This window comes from Oncorhynchus masou, chromosome 17, assembly GCF_036934945.1.
Source record: "Oncorhynchus masou masou isolate Uvic2021 chromosome 17, UVic_Omas_1.1, whole genome shotgun sequence".
In the NCBI taxonomy this organism is placed as follows: Eukaryota; Metazoa; Chordata; class Actinopteri; order Salmoniformes; family Salmonidae; genus Oncorhynchus; species Oncorhynchus masou.
This window is the reverse complement of record NC_088228.1, coordinates 1064257-1086151: the sequence shown is the minus strand read 5'-3', so window position 1 is coordinate 1086151 and position 21895 is coordinate 1064257. Positions and strand designations below refer to the sequence as shown.

General features: G+C 47.3%; 1 protein-coding gene across 1 annotated transcript; it reads right to left on the bottom strand.

Moving 5' to 3' along the window:
* Nucleotides 1-13374: 13374 nt before the first annotated feature.
* Nucleotides 13375-20320, bottom strand: cfap410 (cilia and flagella associated protein 410). The gene is made up of 7 exons (XM_064992025.1): nucleotides 19685-20320; nucleotides 19570-19588; nucleotides 18713-18759; nucleotides 16223-16452; nucleotides 15903-16080; nucleotides 15733-15814; nucleotides 13375-14669 (listed from the first exon to the last, which is right to left on the bottom strand). The coding sequence occupies exons 1-7, from the start codon at nucleotides 19759-19761 to the stop codon at nucleotides 14403-14405; spliced, it is 900 nt and encodes a 299-aa protein (XP_064848097.1). The 5' UTR covers nucleotides 19762-20320; the 3' UTR covers nucleotides 13375-14402.
* Between the last annotated feature and the right edge of the window lie 1575 nt (nucleotides 20321-21895).

The window sequence follows — 21895 nt, the reverse complement described above, 5'->3', positions numbered from 1 at the left end:
CAGAAGGGACAGGGGGTCCTGATTCTATTCAGAAGGGACAGGGGGTCCTGATTCTATTCAGAATGAAGGGACAGGGGGTCCTGATTCTATTCAGAAGGGACAGGGGGTCCTGATTCTATTCAGAATGAAGGGACAGGGGGTCCTGATTCTATTCAGAAGGGACAGGGGGTCCTGATTCTATTCAGAAGGGACAGGGGGTCCTGATTCTATTCAGAATGAAGGGACAGGGGGTCCTGATTCTATTCAGAATGAAGGGACAGGGGGTCCTGATTCTATTCAGAAGGGACAGGGGGTCCTGATTCTATTCAGAAGGGACAGGGGGTCCTGATTCTATTCAGAATGAAGGGACAGGGGGTCCTGATTCTATTCAGAAGGGACAGGGGTCCTGATTCTATTCAGAATGAATGGACAGGGGGTTCTGATTCTATTCAGAAGGGACAGGGGGTCCTGATTCTATTCAGAATGAAGGGACAGGGGTCCTGATTCTATTCAGAATGAATGGACAGGGGGTCCTGATTCTATTCAGAATGAAGGGACAGGGGGTCCTGATCCTATTCAGAAGGGACAGGGGGTCCTGATTCTATTCAGAATGAAGGGACAGGGGTCCTGATTCTATTCAGAATGAAGGGACAGGGGGTCCTGATTCTATTCAGAAGGGACAGGGGGTCCTGATTCTATTCAGAAGGGACAGGGGGTTCTGATTCTATTCAGAAGGGACAGGGGGTCCTGATTCTATTCAGAAGGGACAGGGGGTCCTGATTCTATTCAGAAGGGACAGGGGGTCCTGATTCTATTCAGAAGGGACAGGGGGTTCTGATTCTATTCAGAAGGGACAGGGGGTCCTGATTCTATTCAGAAGGGACAGGGGGTCCTGATTCTATTCAGAAGGGACAGGGGGTTCTGATTCTATTCAGAAGGGACAGGGGGTCCTGATTCTATTCAGAAGGGACAGGGGGTCCTGATTCTATTCAGAATGAAGGGACAGGGGGTCCTGATTCTATTCAGAATGAAGGGACAGGGGGTCCTGATTCTATTCAGAAGGGACAGGGGTCCTGATTCTATTCAGAAGGGACAGGGGGTCCTGATTCTATTCAGAAGGGACAGGGGGTCCTGATTCTATTCAGAATGAAGGGACAGGGGGTCCTGATTCTATTCAGAAGGGACAGGGGGTCCTGATTCTATTCAGAATGAATGGACAGGGGGTTCTGATTCTATTCAGAAGGGACAGGGGGTCCTGATTCTATTCAGAATGAAGGGACAGGGGGTCCTGATTCTATTCAGAATGAATGGACAGGGGGTCCTGATTCTATTCAGAATGAAGGGACAGGGGGTCCTGATCCTATTCAGAAGGGACAGGGGGTCCTGATTCTATTCAGAATGAAGGGACAGGGGGTCCTGATTCTATTCAGAATGAAGGGACAGGGGGTCCTGATTCTATTCAGAAGGGACAGGGGGTCCTGATTCTATTCAGAAGGGACAGGGGGTTCTGATTCTATTCAGAAGGGACAGGGGGTCCTGATTCTATTCAGAAGGGACAGGGGGTCCTGATTCTATTCAGAAGGGACAGGGGGTCCTGATTCTATTCAGAAGGGACAGGGGGTTCTGATTCTATTCAGAAGGGACAGGGGGTCCTGATTCTATTCAGAAGGGACAGGGGGTCCTGATTCTATTCAGAAGGGACAGGGGTTCTGATTCTATTCAGAAGGGACAGGGGGTCCTGATTCTATTCAGAATGAAGGGACAGGGGGTCCTGATTCTATTCAGAATGAAGGGACAGGGGGTCCTGATTCTATTCAGAAGGGACAGGGGGTCCTGATTCTATTCAGAAGGGACAGGGGGTCCTGATTCTATTCAGAAGGGACAGGGGGTTCTGATTCTATTCAGAAGGGACAGGGGGTCCTGATCCTATTCAGAAGGGACAGGGGGTCCTGATTCTATTCAGAAGGGACAGGGGGTTCTGATTCTATTCAGAAGGGACAGGGGGTCCTGATTCTATTCAGAATGAAGGGACAGGGGGTCCTGATTCTATTCAGAATGAAGGGACAGGGGGTTCTGATTCTATTCAGAAGGGACAGGGGGTCCTGATTCTATTCAGAAGGGACAGGGGGTCCTGATTCTATTCAGAAGGGACAGGGGGTCCTGATTCTATTCAGAAGGGACAGGGGGTCCTGATTCTATTCAGAAGGGACGGGGGTCCTGATTCTATTCAGAATGAAGGGACAGGGGGTCCTGATTCTATTCAGAATGAAGGGACAGGGGGTCCTGATTCTATTCAGAAGGGACAGGGGGTCCTGATTCTATTCAGAAGGGACAGGGGGTCCTGATTCTATTCAGAATGAAGGGACAGGGGGTCCTGATTCTATTCAGAATGAAGGAACAGGGGGTCCTGATTCTATTCAGAATGAAGGGACGGGGGGTCCTGATTCTATTCAGAAGGGACAGGGGTTCTGATTCTATTCAGAAGGGACAGGGGGTCCTGATCCTATTCAGAATGAAGGGACAGGGGGTCCTGATTCTATTCAGAATGAATGGACAGGGGGTCCTGATTCTATTCAGAATGAATGGACAGGGGGTCCTGATTCTATTCAGAAGGGACAGGGGGTCCTGATTCTATTCAGAAGGGACAGGGGGTCCTGATTCTATTCAGAAGGGACAGGGGGTCCTGATTCTATTCAGAAGGGACAGGGGGTCCTGATTCTATTCAGAAGGGACAGGGGGTCCTGATTCTATTCAGAAGGGACAGGGGGTCCTGATTCTATTCAGAAGGGACAGGGGGTCCTGATCCTATTCAGAATGAAGGGACAGGGGGTCCTGATCCTATTCAGAAGGGACAGGGGGTCCTGATCCTATTCAGAAGGGACAGGGGGTCCTGATCCTATTCAGAATGAAGGGACAGGGGGTCCTGATTCTATTCAGAATGAAGGGACAGGGGGTCCTGATCCTATTCAGAAGGGACAGGGGGTCCTGATTCTATTCAGAATGAAGGGACGGGGGGTCCTGATCCTATTCAGAAGGGACAGGGGGTCCTGATCCTATTCAGAATGAAGGGACAGGGGGTCCTGATTCTATTCAGAATGAAGGGACAGGGGGTCCTGATTCTATTCAGAAGGGACAGGGGATCCTGATCCTATTCAGAATGAAGGGACAGGGGGTCCTGATTCTATTCAGAATGAAGGGACAGGGGGTCCTGATTCTATTCAGAATGAAGGGACAGGGGGTCCTGATTCTATTCAAAAGGGACAGGGGGTCCTGATTCTATTCAGAAGGGACGGGGGGTCCTGATTCTATTCAGAAGGGACAGGGGGTCCTGATTCTATTCAGAAGGGACAGGGGGTCCTGATTCTATTCAGAAGGGACAGGGGGTCCTGATTCTATTCAGAATGAAGGGACAGGGGGTCCTGATTCTATTCAGAAGGGACAGGGGGTCCTGATTCTATTCAGAATGAATGGACAGGGGGTCCTGATCCTATTCAGAAGGGACAGGGGGTTCTGATTCTATTCAGAAGGGACAGGGGGTCCTGATTCTATTCAGAATGAAGGGACAGGGGGTCCTGATTCTATTCAGAAGGGACAGGGGGTCCTGATTCTATTCAGAATGAATGGACAGGGGGTCCTGATCCTATTCAGAAGGGACAGGGGGTTCTGATTCTATTCAGAATGAAGGGACAGGGGGTCCTGATTCTATTCAGAAGGGACAGGGGGTCCTGATTCTATTCAGAATGAAGGGACAGGGGGTCCTGATTCTATTCAGAAGGGACAGGGGGTCCTGATTCTATTCAGAATGAAGGGACAGGGGGTCCTGATTCTATTCAGAAGGGACAGGGGGTCCTGATTCTATTCAGAATGAAGGGACAGGGGGGCCTGATTCTATTCAGAAGGGACAGGGGGTCCTGATTCTATTCAGAATGAAGGGACAGGGGGTCCTGATTCTATTCAGAAGGGACAGGGGGTTCTGATTCTATTCAGAATGAAGGGACAGGGGGTCCTGATTCTATTCAGAAGGGACAGGGGGTTCTGATTCTATTCAGAATGAAGGGACAGGGGGTCCTGATTCTATTCAGAAGGGACAGGGGGTCCTGATTCTATTCAGAAGGGACGGGGGTCCTGATTCTATTCAGAATGAATGGACAGGGGGTTATGATTCTATTCAGAATGAAGGGACAGGGGGTCCTGATTCTGTTTCAGAATGAAGGGACAGGGGGTCCTGATTCTATTCAGAATGAATGGACAGGGGGTCCTGATTCTATTCAGAAGGGACAGGGGGTCCTGATCCTATTCAGAATGAAGGGACAGGGGGTCCTGATTCTATTCAGAAGGGACAGGGGGTCCTGATTCTATTCAGAATGAAGGGACAGGGGGTCCTGATTCTATTCAGAAGGGACAGGGGGTCCTGATTCTATTCAGAAGGGACAGGGGGTCCTGATTCTATTCAGAAGGGACGGGGGTCCTGATTCTATTCAGAATGAATGGACAGGGGGTTCTGATTCTATTCAGAAGGGACAGGGGGTCCTGATTCTATTCAGAATGAAGGGACAGGGGGTCCTGATTCTATTCAGAATGAAGGGACAGGGGGTCCTGATTCAATTCAGAAGGGACAGGGGGTCCTGATTCTATTCAGAAGGGACAGGGGGTCCTGATTCTATTCAGAAGGGACAGGGGGTCCTGATTCTATTCAGAAGGGACGGGGGTCCTGATTCTATTCAGAATGAATGGACAGGGGGTTCTGATTCTATTCAGAATGAAGGGACAGGGGTCCTGATTCTATTCAGAATGAAGGGACAGGGGGTTCTGATTCTATTCAGAAGGGACAGGGGGTCCTGATTCTATTCAGAATGAAGGGACAGGGGGTCCTGATTCTATTCAGAATGAAGGGACAGGGGTCCTGATTCTATTCAGAAGGGACAGGGGGTCCTGATTCTATTCAGAATGAAGGGACAGGGGGTCCTGATTCTATTCAGAATGAAGGGACAGGGGGTCCTGATTCTATTCAGAAGGGACAGGGGGTCCTGATTCTATTCAGAATGAAGGGACAGGGGGTCCTGATTCTATTCAGAAGGGACAGGGGGTCCTGATTCTATTCAGAAGGGACAGGGGGTCCTGATCCTATTCAGAAGGGACAGGGGGTCCTGATTCTATTCAGAATGAAGGGACAGGGGGTCCTGATTCTATTCAGAATGAAGGGACAGGGGGTCCTGATTCTATTCAGAAGGGACAGGGGGTCCTGATTCTATTCAGAATGAAGGGACAGGGGGTCCTGATTCTATTCAGAAGGGACAGGGGGTCCTGATTCTATTCAGAAGGGACAGGGGGTCCTGATTCTATTCAGAATGAAGGGACAGGGGGTCCTGATTCTATTCAGAAGGGACAGGGGGTCCTGATTCTATTCAGAATGAAGGGACAGGGGGTCCTGATTCTATTCAGAAGGGACAGGGGGTCCTGATTCTATTCAGAAGGGACAGGGGTCCTGATTCTATTCAGAATGAAGGGACAGGGGGTCCTGATTCTATTCAGAAGGGACAGGGGGTCCTGATTCTATTCAGAAGGGACAGGGGGTCCTGATTCTATTCAGAAGGGACAGGGGGTCCTGATTCTATTCAGAATGAAGGGACAGGGGGTCCTGATTCTATTCAGAAGGGACAGGGGGTCCTGATTCTATTCAGAAGGGACAGGGGGTCCTGATTCTATTCAGAATGAAGGGACAGGGGGTCCTGATTCTATTCAGAAGGGACAGGGGGTCCTGATTCTATTCAGAAGGGACAGGGGGTCCTGATTCTATTCAGAATGAAGGGACAGGGGTCCTGATTCTATTCAGAATGAAGGGACAGGGGGTCCTGATTCTATTCAGAATGAAGGGACAGGGGGTCCTGATTCTATTCAGAAGGGACAGGGGGTCCTGATTCTATTCAGAATGAAGGGACAGGGGGTCCTGATTCTATTCAGAAGGGACAGGGGGTCCTGATTCTATTCAGAAGGGACAGGGGGTCCTGATTCTATTCAGAATGAAGGGACAGGGGGTCCTGATTCTATTCAGAATGAAGGGACAGGGGGTCCTGATTCTATTCAGAAGGGACAGGGGGTTCTGATTCTATTCAGAATGAAGGGACAGGGGGTCCTGATTCTGTTTCAGAATGAAGGGACAGGGGGTCCTGATTCTATTCAGAATGAATGGACAGGGGGTCCTGATTCTATTCAGAAGGGACAGGGGTCCTGATCCTATTCAGAATGAAGGGACAGGGGTCCTGATTCTATTCAGAAGGGACAGGGGGTCCTGATTCTATTCAGAATGAAGGGACAGGGGGTCCTGATTCTATTCAGAAGGGACAGGGGGTCCTGATTCTATTCAGAAGGGACAGGGGGTTCTGATTCTATTCAGAAGGGACAGGGGGTCCTGATTCTATTCAGAAGGGACAGGGGGTCCTGATTCTATTCAGAAGGGACAGGGGGTCCTGATTCTATTCAGAAGGGACGGGGGGTCCTGATTCTATTCAGAATGAATGGACAGGGGGTTCTGATTCTATTCAGAAGGGACAGGGGGTCCTGATTCTATTCAGAAGGGACAGGGGGTCCTGATTCTATTCAGAATGAAGGGACAGGGGGTCCTGATTCTATTCAGAATGAAGGGACAGGGGGTCCTGATTCTATTCAGAAGGGACAGGGGGTCCTGATTCTATTCAGAAGGGACAGGGGGTCCTGATTCTATTCAGAAGGGACGGGGGGTCCTGATTCTATTCAGAATGAATGGACAGGGGGTTCTGATTCTATTCAGAATGAAGGGACAGGGGGTCCTGATTCTATTCAGAAGGGACAGGGGGTTCTGATTCTATTCAGAAGGGACAGGGGGTCCTGATTCTATTCAGAATGAAGGGACAGGGGGTCCTGATTCTATTCAGAATGAAGGGACAGGGGGTCCTGATTCTATTCAGAAGGGACAGGGGGTCCTGATTCTATTCAGAATGAAGGGACAGGGGGTCCTGATTCTATTCAGAAGGGACAGGGGGTCCTGATTCTATTCAGAAGGGACAGGGGGTCCTGATTCTATTCAGAAGGGACAGGGGGTCCTGATTCTATTCAGAAGGGACGGGGGGTCCTGATTCTATTCAGAATGAATGGACAGGGGGTTCTGATTCTATTCAGAATGAAGGGACAGGGGGTCCTGATTCTATTCAGAATGAAGGGACAGGGGGTCCTGATTCTATTCAGAAGGGACAGGGGGTCCTGATTCTATTCAGAAGGGACAGGGGGTCCTGATCCTATTCAGAAGGGACAGGGGGTCCTGATTCTATTCAGAATGAAGGGACAGGGGGTCCTGATTCTATTCAGAATGAAGGGACAGGGGGTCCTGATTCTATTCAGAAGGGACAGGGGGTCCTGATTCTATTCAGAATGAAGGGACAGGGGGTCCTGGTTCTATTCAGAAGGGACAGGGGGTCCTGATTCTATTCAGAAGGGACAGGGGGTCCTGATTCTATTCAGAATGAAGGGACAGGGGTCCTGATTCTATTCAGAAGGGACAGGGGGTCCTGATTCTATTCAGAATGAAGGGACAGGGGGTCCTGATTCTATTCAGAAGGGACAGGGGTCCTGATTCTATTCAGAAGGGACAGGGGGTCCTGATTCTATTCAGAATGAAGGGACAGGGGGTCCTGATTCTATTCAGAAGGGACAGGGGGTCCTGATTCTATTCAGAAGGGACAGGGGGTCCTGATTCTATTCAGAATGAAGGGACAGGGGGTCCTGATTCTATTCAGAATGAAGGGACAGGGGGTCCTGATTCTATTCAGAAGGGACAGGGGGTCCTGATTCTATTCAGAATGAAGGGACAGGGGTCCTGATTCTATTCAGAAGGGACAGGGGGTCCTGATTCTATTCAGAAGGGACAGGGGGTCCTGATTCTATTCAGAATGAAGGGACAGGGGGTCCTGATTCTATTCAAAAGGGACAGGGGGTCCTGATTCTATTCAGAAGGGACGGGGGGTCCTGATTCTATTCAGAAGGGACAGGGGGTCCTGATTCTATTCAGAATGAAGGGACAGGGGGTCCTGATTCTATTCAGAAGGGACAGGGGGTCCTGATTCTATTCAGAAGGGACAGGGGGTCCTGATTCTATTCAGAATGAAGGGACAGGGGGTCCTGATTCTATTCAGAAGGGACAGGGGGTCCTGATTCTATTCAGAATGAAGGGACAGGGGGTCCTGATTCTATTCAGAATGAAGGGACAGGGGGTCCTGATTCTATTCAGAAGGGACAGGGGGTCCTGATTCTATTCAGAATGAAGGGACAGGGGGTCCTGATTCTATTCAGAAGGGACAGGGGGTCCTGATTCTATTCAGAAGGGACAGGGGGTCCTGATCCTATTCAGAATGAAGGGACAGGGGGTCCTGATTCTATTCAGAATGAAGGGACAGGGGGTCCTGATTCTATTCAGAAGGGACAGGGGGTCCTGATTCTATTCAGAATGAAGGGACAGGGGGTCCTGATTCTATTCAGAAGGGACAGGGGGTCCTGATTCTATTCAGAAGGGACAGGGGGTCCTGATTCTATTCAGAAGGGACAGGGGGTCCTGATTCTATTCAGAATGAAGGGACAGGGGGTCCTGATTCTATTCAGAAGGGACAGGGGGTCCTGATTCTATTCAGAAGGGACAGGGGGTCCTGATTCTATTCAGAATGAAGGGACAGGGGGTCCTGATCCTAGATCAGCACTCCTATTCAGAGATGCTTTTTGAATATTGACCAAGGCTTGACATTGCGATGAATTTGCTAGTGCCAACTGAAAGCTACTGGCCCGAATGGGAAATAATACTGTCCTGGGTTGACATCTGACATAAACTCAGCAAAAAAAGAAACGTCCTCACTGTCAACTGTGTCTATTTTTAGAAAGCTTAACATGTGTAAATATTTGTATGAACATAAGATTCAACAACTGAGACATAAACTGAACAAGTTCCACAGACATGTGACTAACATAAATGGAATAATGTGTCCCTGAACAAAGGGGGGTCAAAATCAAAAGAAACAGTTAGATTCTGGTGTGGCCACCAGCAGCACCAGATTTACCAGTTCTTGCTGTGAGATGTCACACCACTCTTCCACCAAGGCACCTGCAAGTTCCCGGACCTTTCTGGTGGGAATGGCCCTAGGCCTCACCGTCCGATCCAACAGGTCCCAGACGTGCTCAATGGGATTGAGATCTGGGCTCTTCGCTGGCCATGGCAGAACACGACAGTCCTGTCTTGCAGGAAATCACACACAGAACAAACAGTATGGCTGGTGGCATTGTCATGACCCAATGTTGCCTATGGACACAAACCCACCGTCGCTGGACCAGACAGGACTGGCAAAAAGTGCTCTTCACTGACGAGTCATGCTTTTGTCTCACCAGGGGTGATGTTCGGATTCACGTTTATCGTTGAAGGAATGAGCGTTACACCGAGGCCTATACACTGGAGCGGGATCGATTTGGAGGGTCCGTCATGGTCTGGGGCGGTGTGTCACAGCATCATTGGACTGAGCTTGTTGTCATTGCAGGCAATCTCAACGCTGTGCGTTACAGGGTAGACATCCTCCTCCCTCATGTGGTACCCTTCCTGCAGGCTCATCCTGGGTACCACATGAGGGAGGAGGATCATGTCAGGATGAGCCTGCAGGAAGGGTGAGTCTGACACAAACACACTAATGAACTCTGTCCATGTGGTAGTAGTCAGTCTGGCACAAACACACTAATGAACTCTGTCCATGTGGTAGTAGTCAGTCTGTCACAAACACACTAATGAACTCTGTCCATGTGGTAGTAGTCAGTCTGACACAAACACACAAATGAACTCTGTCCATGTGGTAGTAGTCAGTCTGTCCATGTGGTAGTAGTCAGTCTGGCACAAACACACTAATGAACTCTGTCCATGTGGTAGTAGTCAGTCTGTCCATGTGGTAGTAGTCAGTCTGGCACAAACACACTAATGAACTCTGTCCATGTGGTAGTAGTCAGTCTGTCCATGTGGTAGTAGTCAGTCTGGCACAAACACACTAATGAACTCTGTCCATGTGGTAGTAGTCAGTCTGACACAAACACACTAATGAACTCTGTCCATGTGGTAGTAGTCAGTCTGTCACAAACACACTAATGAACTCTGTCCATGTGGTAGTAGTCAGTCTGACACAAACACACTAATGAACTCTGTCCATGTGGTAGTAGTCAGTCTGACACAAACACACTAATGAACTCTGTCCATGTGGTAGTAGTCAGTCTGTCACAAACACACTAATGAACTCTGTCCATGTGGTAGTAGTCAGTCTGTCACAAACACACTAATGAACTCTGTCCATGTGGTAGTAGTCAGTCTGACACAAACACACTAATGAACTCTGTCCATGTGGTAGTAGTCAGTCTGACACAAACACACTAATGAACTCTGTCCATGTGGTAGTAGTCAGTCTGGCACAAACACACTAATGAACTCTGTCCATATGGTAGTAGTCAGTCTGTCCATGTGGTAGTAGTCAGTCTGTCCATGTGGTAGTAGTCAGTCTGTCCATGTGGTAGTAGTCAGTCTGTCCATTTGAGATGTTGAAGAGTTATTGTATCATGTTTTTAAAGGAGAAAACGACCAAAAACCGGGTTCCCTTTTGTAATGGAAGACTTTGTATGGAAAACCAGGTTGAAGGCAACATTCAATGATGTCGTGGTCAGACCTTCACATGTAACAAGCACAAAATACTAGCGCAAAGGACTAGCGCAACGGACTAGCGCAAAGGACTAGTGCAAAGGACTAGCTCAAAGGACTAGCGGAACGGACTAGTGCAAAGGACTAGCGCAACAGACTAGTGCAAAGGACTAGCGCAACGGACTAGTGCAAAGGACTAGCGCAAAGGACTAGTGCAAAGGACTAGCGCAACAGACTAGTGCAAAGGACTAGCGCAACGGACTAGCGCAAAGGACTAGCGCAACGGACTAGCGCAACGGACTAGCGCAATGGACTAGCGCAAAGGACTAGCGCAATGGACTAGCGCAATGGACTAGCGCAACGGACTAGCGCAACGGACTAGCGCAAAGGACTGGCGCAACGGACTAGCGCAAAGGACTGGCGCAACGGACTAGTGCAAAGGACTGGCGCAAAGGACTAGCGCAAAGGAATAGTGCAACAGACTAGCGCAACAGAATAGTGCAAAAGACTAGTTTTAACAGACTAGCGCAACACCCTTCAAATGAAACATCAGGAAGCAAACCAAAGCCGCTATATTTTTCATGAAAACTGATCAGAAATGAAATCACGGAATAGCAGTAGAACTTCTAAATGGGTTACCATAACGCCAATGACTTTTCAAGCGCCAAAGAGCCTAGAGGAAATGTCAGATTTACAAAGTAGGCCATTACAAGATGACTGAATTTCACATTCGCAAATATTCAACCAAGACTTTGAACTTTTTGATATGGTTTGCATAGCCATTCTTGGCTTCGCATTTACTGGTAGATATAATAACTTGGAACATCTTTCCTACCGCTTTCTGTCTTTGGTGAGCTGTTCCACCAAATAACATTATATTAGTCAAATGCCCTGAATACAACAGGTGTGGACTTTACCTTGAAATGCCCCAAATACAACAGGTGTAGACTTTACCTTGAAATGCCCCGAATACAACAGGTGTAGACTTTATGCTTATTTACTAGCCCTTTCCCAATAATGCAGAGTTCAAAATTAATTAAATAATTGCTAAAAAATAAAAGGAAATAGTAGCACAACGATAAACTCAACATGCAACAATTTCAAAGATTTTACTTGCAGTTCATGAGGAAATCAGTCAAATGAAATACATTTATTAGGCCCTAATCTATGGATTTCACAGAACTGGAAATACAGATGTCCTCATAAAAAGGTAGGTGCTTGGATCAGAAAACCAGTCAGTATCTGTTGTGACCACCATTTGTGGTTACACTTATTAGGACCCCATTATTAGGGTGAGGCACATGGGCTATCGACAGCTTACTTCATAACATACACTTAGTATTACTTTCTTTGCTACAGTATACATATCTCCCTGGCACATTACATCATTTATGCAGCAGCATACAATGCATTTTTGGACTCACCTTGTTGTGTTGTGCTCACTTTTTCCCCTCTTAATTTCGCCTACTGTTCTAACTTGGTGGTGGACATGTAGCCTATAGCCTGTTTTAGAGAAATGTAATCATTGAATATTGTAAGAGCTTTCAATGTCTGCTTACATGCCCCCTTTATTTATCCTACCTTTCTGACTTGGTGTACAGGGAGAACACTAAGAACAGCCCATGTTCTGAATTATGTCGCTGTACATTTCAATAGTGCTGAACAAATAGTTATATTGACTACGTCAGTCCTAGCTCGCTCAATGTCTTAATCAAAATGACGGATTGCCTCTTATCTGCTCGTCGTCCTCTCGAGTTTGTACATCTCAATTGTCAGTAGAAACCACATTTGATGAAGCAAGTCAGCCATATCAGCTATGTTTTTTTAAAGGCAGTAAATGAGGCGGAATGGTTCCAACACCGTGACTTATGCCGGGGTCCAACACCGTGACTTATGCCGGGTTCCAACACCGCGACTTATGCCGGGTTCCAACACCGTGACTTATGCCGGGGTCCAACACCATGACTTATGCCGGGGTCCAACACCGTGACTTATGCCGGGTTCCAACACCGTGACTTACAGTGCCTTGCGAAAGTATTCGGCCCCCTTGAACTTTGCGACCTTTTGCCACATTTCAGGCTTCAAACATAAAGATATAAAACTGTATTGTAAGTCGCTCTGGATAAGAGCGTCTGCTAAATGACTTAAATGTAAAAATGTAAATGTATTTTTTGTGAAGAATCACCAACAAGTGGGACACAATCATGAAGTGGAACGACATTTATTGGATATTTCAAACTTTTTTAACAAATCAAAAACTGAAAAATTGGGCGTGCAAAATTATTCAGCCCCTATACTTTCAGTGCAGCAAACTCTCTCCAGAAGTTCAGTGAAGATCTGCATTTGTGAGGCCAGTTGGACGTACTGCCAAATCGCCTAAAACGATGTTGAAGGCGGCTTATGGTAGAGAAATTAACAAATTCTCTAGTAACAGCTCTGGTGGACATTCCTGCAGTCAACATGTCAATTGCGCGTGCCCTCAACTTGAGACGTTTGGCATTGTGTCATGTGACAAAACTGCACATTTTAGAGTGGCCTTTTATTATCCCCAGCACAAGGTGCACCTGTGTAATGATAATGCTTTTTAATCAGCTTCTTGATATGCCACACCTGTCAGGTGGATGTATTATCTTGGCAAGGGAGAAAAGCTCACTAACAGGGAAGTAAACAAAGTTTGTGCACAAAATGAGAGAAATAAGCTTTTAGTGCGTATGGAAAATGTCTGGGATCTTTTATTTATTCATTAAACATGGGACCAACACTTTACATGTTGCATTTATATATTTTTTGGTTCAGTGTACATAAACTGTTGTATGCATGTATGTTGTCAACTCTTAAATTTGTATTTAAAAAAAAATGCATTAAAGTGTCTATTTACACAAAGCAGTTTGCAAAAACACTCATTCACTGATTAAGGAAAGGCAGATAGTGACACGCTGCAGGGGAGTAGATAGCGACACGCTGCTAGAGAATTGATAGCGACACGCTGCTAGAGAATTGATAGCGACGCGCTGCTAGGGAATTGATAGCGACGCGCTGCTAGGGAATTGATAGCGACGCGCTGCTAGGGAATTGATAGCGACGCGCTGCTAGGGCATTGATAGCAACATGCTGCTAGGGCATTGATAGCAACATGCTGCTAGGGAATTGATAGCAACATGCTGCTAGGGAATTGATAGCAACATGCTGCTAGGGCATTGATAGCAACATGCTGCTAGGGCATTGATAGCAACATGCTGCTAGGGAATTGATAGCAACATGCTGCTAGGGAATTGATAGCAACATGCTGCTAGGGAATTGATAGCAACATGCTGCTAGGGAATTGATAGCAACATGCTGCTAGGGAATTGATAGCAACATGCTGCTAGAGAATAGATAGCGACAACGATTAGCTCTGACTTCTCCCTTCAGTCTCCTCTATTTGGCTAAAAGCCTGTCACAACAATACTGAAGTGTGTGTGTACCGAGGTTAGGTGGGTGTGTGAGCCCGTAGTAGGGTAAAGTCCCTAGATGCTGATCTTGGGTCCGTTTTGCATTTCCCCCCACTAATGGTGAAGGTTAGGATTGGGAGAGGGGAAGCTGGTCCTAGATCTGTACCTAGGGGAGCATGTGAACCCTTAACTCTCCCTCTGGTCACGGAGCATAAACATGACTTGTGTGTCTACCTCAGTGTTGGGTGGTTGCGTTAGTGTTTAAAGTCAATGGGAATGTGTGTGTGTCTTAGTGTTGGAGTGTGTGTGTGTCAGTGCTCGATGTCGGTCGTTCTCTCTCTGGAGTTTGTCAGTGTGTGTGTGTCGATGGTTCCATCTCCCTGCAGTGTGTGTGTGTCGATGGTTCCATCTCCCTGCAGTGTGTGTGTGTCGATGGTTCCATCTCCCTGCAGTGTGTGTGTGAGCTTGGGGTGTGTGTGTGATTGAAGCTGTCTGTTCTGGGTTGCCATGTGAACGATGCGTAGCTCCTCCTCCTCCAGATCTTTCAACAGCATAAGCACCGCCTCCAGAGTGTGGGACTGGAAACACACACACATCATCAATCCATCCATCCATCCATACATTCGAAATACATGAAGTCATAGTGTCTGGGTAGCAGAGGAGGGTCTGGGTAGCAGAGGAGGGTAGCAGAGGAGTGTCTGGGTAGCAGAGGAGGGTCTGGGTAGCAGAGGAGGGTCTGGGTAGCAGAGGAGGGTAGCAGAGGAGTGTCTGGGTAGCAGAGGAGTGTCTGGGTAGCAGAGGAGGGTAGCAGAGGAGGGGAGTGTCTGGGTAGCAGAGGAGTGTCTGGGTAGCAGAGGAGGGTAGCAGAGGAGTGTCTGGGTAGCAGAGGAGGGTAGCAGAGGAGTGTCTGGGTAGCAGAGGAGTGTCTGGGTAGCAGAGGAGGGTAGCAGAGGAGTGTCTGGGGAGCAGAGGAGTGTCTGGGTAGCAGAGGAGGGTAGCAGAGGAGGGTCTGGGTAGCAGAGGAGTGTCTGGGTAGCAGAGGAGGGTCTGGGTAGCAGAGGAGGGTAGCAGAGGAGGGTAGCAGAGGAGTGTCTGGGTAGCAGAGGAGTGTCTGGGTAGCAGAGGAGTGTCTGGGTAGCAGAGGAGGGTAGCAGAGGAGTGTCTGGGTAGCAGAGGAGGGTAGCAGAGGAGGGTAGCAGAGGAGGGTAGCAGAGGAGTGTCTGGGTAACAGAGGAGGGTAGCAGAGGAGTGTCTGGGGAGCAGAGGAGGGTAGCAGAGGAGGGTAGCAGAGGAGGGTAGCAGAGGAGTGTCTGGGGAGCAGAGGAGTGGGGTAGCAGAGGGGGTAGCAGAGGAGTGTCTGGGGCAGCAGAGGAGGGTAGCAGAGGAGTGTCTGGGGAGCAGAGGAGGGTAGCAGAGGAGGGTAGCAGAGGAGGGTAGCAGAGGAGTGTCTGGGGAGCAGAGGAGGGTAGCAGAGGAGGGTAGCAGAGGAGGGTAGCAGAGGAGTGTCTGGGGAGCAGAGGAGGGTAGCAGAGGAGTGTCTGGGTAGCAGAGGAGTGTAGCAGAGGAGGGTAGCAGAGGAGTGTCTGGGGAGCAGAGGAGGGTAGCAGAGGAGTGTCTGGGTAGCAGAGCAGTGTCTATTACCTTCCTAGCTGCAGGTCGAGGTGATGGGGAGGAGAATTTGTCTCTAGGAATAGGCTTCATCCCCAACTGTTCCCGGATCTTACTGTAGAGGGTTAGGAGACAGGGTTTAGGAGACAGGGTTTAGGAGACAGGGTTAAAGGTGTGTAACGTTGTGAGGGGGCGGGTCTTACTTGGTCTCCTCCATACTGTAGTTTAGGGGGTCGTTCTCTGATTCCGCCTCTGTCTGTCCATTGGTGGAGCTGACGTTCTCTGGCTGGCCACTGGTCGAGAACTGCTTCTGGGCGGCGGCAGGGGGTGTTATCTCCTCTCCCTCGTTTAGAGCGAAAACAAGCTCCTCCTCTGTCACCACTGGACACACACACACACACGTTAGTACACACACAGTTGCAACAGCCCAAAACCTAAATCGGACCCCTACGGCTTGAGGATATAAGTACTTGAAGCATACTTCCCCAAAACACAAACATTGTCACAGCTGAAGACAACTGACCCTGGTTGTCCAGTTTGTGTAGGCGTGGCAGGCATCGCAGCACGTTGAGACGGTATTGGCTTGGGACTGTTCCGCAGCAGGGGTTCTCAGCCAACCAGAGCACTCGTAGGCGTGTGAGGGGGCGGAGATGGGAGAGCTCAGAGAGAGAGGGGATGAGGTTCCGTCTGAGGTATAACTCACTCAGACACACACAGCCCGACAGAGATGACAGGGACAAGATGGAGTTCACACTGGAGAGAGAGGACCTGGTTAATGTAGGGTCAAGGTTCATTTATCATATGCACAGCAGGCAGCGTAGTGTACATTGAACCTTTATTTAACTAAACAAGTCAGGTTAAGAACAAATTCTTATTTACAATGACGGCCTACCCCGGCCAAATCCAGACGACGCTGGGCCAATTGTGCGCCCTGCCCCATTGGACTCCCAATCACGGCCGGCTGTGATACAGCCCGGAATCGAACTCGGGAGCCCATAATAGTGTACACAGTACAACTAAAGGTTAACTTGCATGCTCTTGTCTCAGACAGCGCACAATATATGTGTGTGTGTGTGTGTGTGTGTGTGTGTGTGTGTGTGTGTGTGTGTGTGTGTGTGTGTGTGTGGCTGTGACGGTCATGAAATTTTGTCAGCCGGTGATTGTCAAGCAAATAACGGCTAGTCTCACGGTAACTGACCGTTAAATGTAGCCAATTTCAGAAAAACAGAATAGCATCCTCTGAGTTGTCCTTATGTTAGGGTCCTGATCTGGCTGTGGGCTACACTAGTTCATTTAGCAGACAAGATCTGCTTAGAATTCCGTGGTTTTATAGCATGAAGAATAAAACAGAAAGGATATTTCCTCCAACAAGTTGAGGGAGTGACCTCATGCAGCTATTCTGTGTTGAGCAGTTAACAAAGAAATAGGTCCTTCAATCTGCTTTATTTAGAGTTATTAATGTGACTTTAGTTGTTCCACAAACATTGAGCTAAATGTTTTGATGTTTAATACATTGTAAGGCTGCGACTCTAATGATGATTTTTTTTAAATGTCGCTTGAAAAGCAGGAGCTCTGCTTTGTTTGTTTTTTTGTGCTGAACACACTTCATCAGTCTCTCATTCACAATTTGCAAAGCACTTGATAATGCCTCATATTTCAGGGCGGCATCCCCTTTGTGTGGTCATAATGCCCCCTAAAACACATGCCTTTTGCGGGCCACTGGCCGTTGTGCCGTTCGGCTGAATGTAATATTCAGAATTTCCTTCTCCCGGCTGCGTGCCCAAGCACCTCTCACTCTCATCCGTCATGTGATCTCACAGGCTACGAGGGAAGACCGACACAACTGCACGTGTCCTTATCCAATTCCGAGGCGCATATTGAAGATGAGTAGGCCTATCGAACAGCAAAATCACTAGCCTATGTCAAACTACTATCCCCCATAGTACAACAGTTGACTATTCTATGCCAGAAAGAAATATTCCAAATATAGTCTTGGACAGTTGTGTGATGTGATGCCACAGTAATACAACCACGAGCATCAACAAACCCTTTATATGTAATGTGGCTTCATTTTAAGAAGTTATTTGTCCACTTTAGTTGTGATACAAACGTTATCTGCTCCCGAGTGGCACTGCATCTCAGTGCTAGAGGCATCACTACAGACACCCTGGTTCGAATCCAGGCTGTATCACAACCGGCCGTGATTGGGAGTCCCATAGGGTGGTGCACAATTGGCCCAGCGTCGTCTGGGTTTGGCCGGTGTAGGCCGTCATTGTAAATAAGAATGTTCTTAACTGACTTGCCTAGTTAAATAAAGGTTAAATAAAATATATAATTCACAAGTGATAGGCTAATATTGTCAGCCATCAGACTATTCTTGATTTATTATTGCCTTTAAATATACTAAATAATATATGTGTGAAATTTGTTTTGGTTTCAGAATGGACCATTATCATGCACCTGTCTCAGAACAGGGGCAGTGGGAAAAAAATACATGTCCTCTATGCCCTTAAATAGTGAATGGAGGACGCTTTTCTCGTGGTTCCTTTTCATGCCAGCCAGGTAGGCTATACTCTTGTTGTAAAGGGAAGCAACGTGCTTAATATTAGGAAAGTTGAGAAATAAATATAGTAGGCCTAGCCTATAGAAAGCTGATTGGATCCTCCTCTTTTTAATAGAGGCCATCACTCTGTTTTCTCACCCAATTGCATAGCCTATAGAAATATTGCGCAACATGAACTCATGGGCTCTCATGAAGTGTTTGATTAGATTTTCCATTACATTTACATTGATGTCAGAGTGATTAGAGGGACAATAGAGTGCTGAGTACCAGGCAGTGAGCAAGTTTGGTAGACTACTAATGACCATCAGCAGCATCAGAGCTTGGAGGAGCCTAATTACCGTGACTAAATGGTCACATGGAATTTGACTGCTGGTGTGGCGGTAATATGCTCACTGTAACAGCCCTATGTGTGTGTGTGTGTGTGTGTGTGTGTGTGTATAGACAGCCAACCTGAGAGTCAGGACCTCGATGTGGGGTATCTGGGTAAATATGGAGATCTAGAGAGAGAGGAGGGATAGAGGGAGGAGAAATAGGAGGGATGGATAAGGAGGGATGGATAGAAGGAGGAGAGAGAGAGGATGGATAGAGATAGGATGGAGAGAGGGAGGAGAGGATGGAGGAAAAAGGGAGAGAGGATGGAGTGGGAGGAGAGAGAGGACGGATGGAGGAGAGAGAGGACAGATGGAGGAGAGAGAGGACAGATGGAGGAGAGAGAGGGAGGAGAGGGGGGAGAGAGGGAGGAGAGAGAGGATGGAGGAAAAAGGGAGAGAGGATGGAGAGGGAGGAGAGAGAGGACGGATGGAGGAGAGAGAGGACAGATGGAGGAGAGAGAGGGAGAGGGAGGAGAGAGAGGAGCGAGAGGATGGATGGAGGAGAGAGTGAGGGAGGATGGAGAGGGAGGAGAGAGAGGACAGATGGAGGAGATGGAGAGGATGGAGAGAGGGAGGAGAGAGGACAGATGGAGAGAGAGGACGGATGGAGGAGAGAGAGGACAGATGGAGGAGAGAGAGGACAGATGGAGGAGAGAGAGGACAGATGGAGAAGAGAGAGGGAGAGAGGATGGAGAGAGGACAGATGGAGAGAGAGGGAGGAGAGAGAGAGGACAGATGGAGGAGAGAGGGAGAGGGGAGAGAGAAAGAGAGAGAGAGGACGGATGGAGGAGAGAGATAGAGAAGAAAGAACTTTAGAGTTGAGACAAAGCTAACTAGTTAGCTAGCTAACCACTTAAACATGGGATATTCAAAGTATATTCTGTCAACCCAGAACAGCTAAAAACAAACATAGAAATTGAGAATACACATACTCACGTCTGTCAAGTTGCAGCCCCTGAAAGGGAAAGACAAATCATTGGACACATTAGAGAAATGAGGACCGTCCACTAACTATAGGATAGTTAGCTAACCCATCTAGCCTCCCACCTACCAGCAGTTGAGTTTCTTCACACTGTCCAGATCCGAGGCCTTGGCTTTGGCCAGGACCAACTTCCGTGTTAGCTTCATACTGCAGACGTGTTGTGGGTGATTATACGAGTCTCTAATAACCAATTATCGATCCAAACTAAAGTATCGTGGCAATGCAGCTCCCATCAGATCATTTATAGCTACACAGCACACCTACAGGACCAGTAACGCCTGTGTGTGTGTACTGTGAACGGGCGGGCTACCGTGGCGTCTGTAGTTACCGACGTTACCACCCGGTTAACCATTTCCACTCTCACACTCACAAAGAGCAGATGGAAAGGTGTCACATATAACAGATGTACTTTAGAAGAAATCGGAGGGGGTCCTGCGTCGTCAGTGGGTCCCGCGGTGCATTCTGGGACAGGGCGAGTCCTCCAGGAAGACCATTGGGCGCTTCCTCAAAAACACACATTAGTATGACTTCCGCCAACAACAACATTGTTTTTACCGTGATGTGAGATAATTAAATTGTTCTCTGTAATCTCGTATCGTTTTGTAATCGTGACATGTACGTACTTTCGAGGAAAACAGTGAGTTTTGTCGACGTGCCAGTCGGATCGAGGAAACTCGGACATGTCTTCCTTGTTAGAGGTTAAACACGATCCGCGAGGCGCAGCGTCCCGACAACGCGACATCATACCCTGACTTTCACAAGGGATTTGATTTGTTTACAAACTGTACTTTTTGTGTTGAGCATCCAGAAACAATTTTGCATTTATTTTGGCAGTGTCTACATGTAAATATATATATATATATATATATGGAATTATATTCATCGTTTTATAATTGTTAATATTCTTGATGAGTTTAGTTTTTTTTAAATGGGAGAATGTGCTGCTCGATTTCCTTAATAATAATAAGGATAAAAAAACAATTTTATCTGCATATTTCCGTAATGGAAAGCTTACTCTATGAAGTGTGCATGTGCAATAACTAAATGTACATTTGCTCTCCTCCTAAACAACGCATTTAAATTAAAACAACTTTGGCTAAGGGTAAAGTCTACAAAACGGAGTCCACTCTGTTCATAACAGATTCTAGTTTTGGGAACAGAAAACTGTATGGAGATCAAATGTTTCATAAATGAGAAAATGTGCAGAATTTCGGCCATAATCCATCTTCTCCTACTGCGGGCCACTGGGGTTCCTCTCATCACCATATTTGGTAGTGAGTGGAAACATGAAAATACAGGAGATCTGATACAGAACACTAACCTATAGGTGTCTGGTAAACACAGGAGATCTGATACAGAACACTAACCTATAGGTGTCTGTGGTAAACACAGGAGATCTGATACAGAACACTAACCTATAGGTGTCTGGTAAATACAGGAGATCTGATACAGAACACTAACCTATAGGTGTCTGTGGTAAACACAGGAGATCTGATACAGAACACTAACCTATAGGTGTCTGGTAAATACAGGAGATCTGATACAGAACACTAACCTATAGGTGTCTGGTAAACACAGGAGATCTGATACAGAACACTAACCTATAGGTGTCTGGTAAATACAGGAGATCTGATACAGAACACTAACCTATAGGTGTCTGTGGTAAATACAGGAGATCTGATACAGAACACTAACCTATAGGTGTCTGGTAAACACAGGAGATCTGATACAGAACACTAACCTGTAGGTGTCTGTGGTAAATACAGGAGATCTGATACAGAACACTAACCTATAGGTGTCTGTGGTAAATACAGGAGATCTGATACAGAACACTAACCTATAGGTGTCTGGTAAATACAGATCTGATACAGAACACTAACCTATAGGTGTCTGTGGTAAATACAGGAGATCTGATACAGAACACTAACCTATAGGTGTCTGGTAAATACAGAGATCTGATACAGAACACTAACCTATAGGTGTTTGGTAAATACAGATCTGATACAGAACACTAACCTATAGGTGTCTGTGGTAAACACAGGAGATCTGATACGTTTTGCTCTATGAGATAATCTTCATTAGCTAACATCACTTTTTGTGAACTTTGAAGAATTAATGTAATATTGAAAATCATAAATCACATAAAGGCTTGATATTTCATAAAGGTCATGTTTCCTGACTGATATTATTTCATAATCTCAGACCTTATTTTCTGTTTTTATTCCAAAACCATTTTTCTTTTGCCATTAATTTTTCCAATGGTGATGGTTGAACGAACCA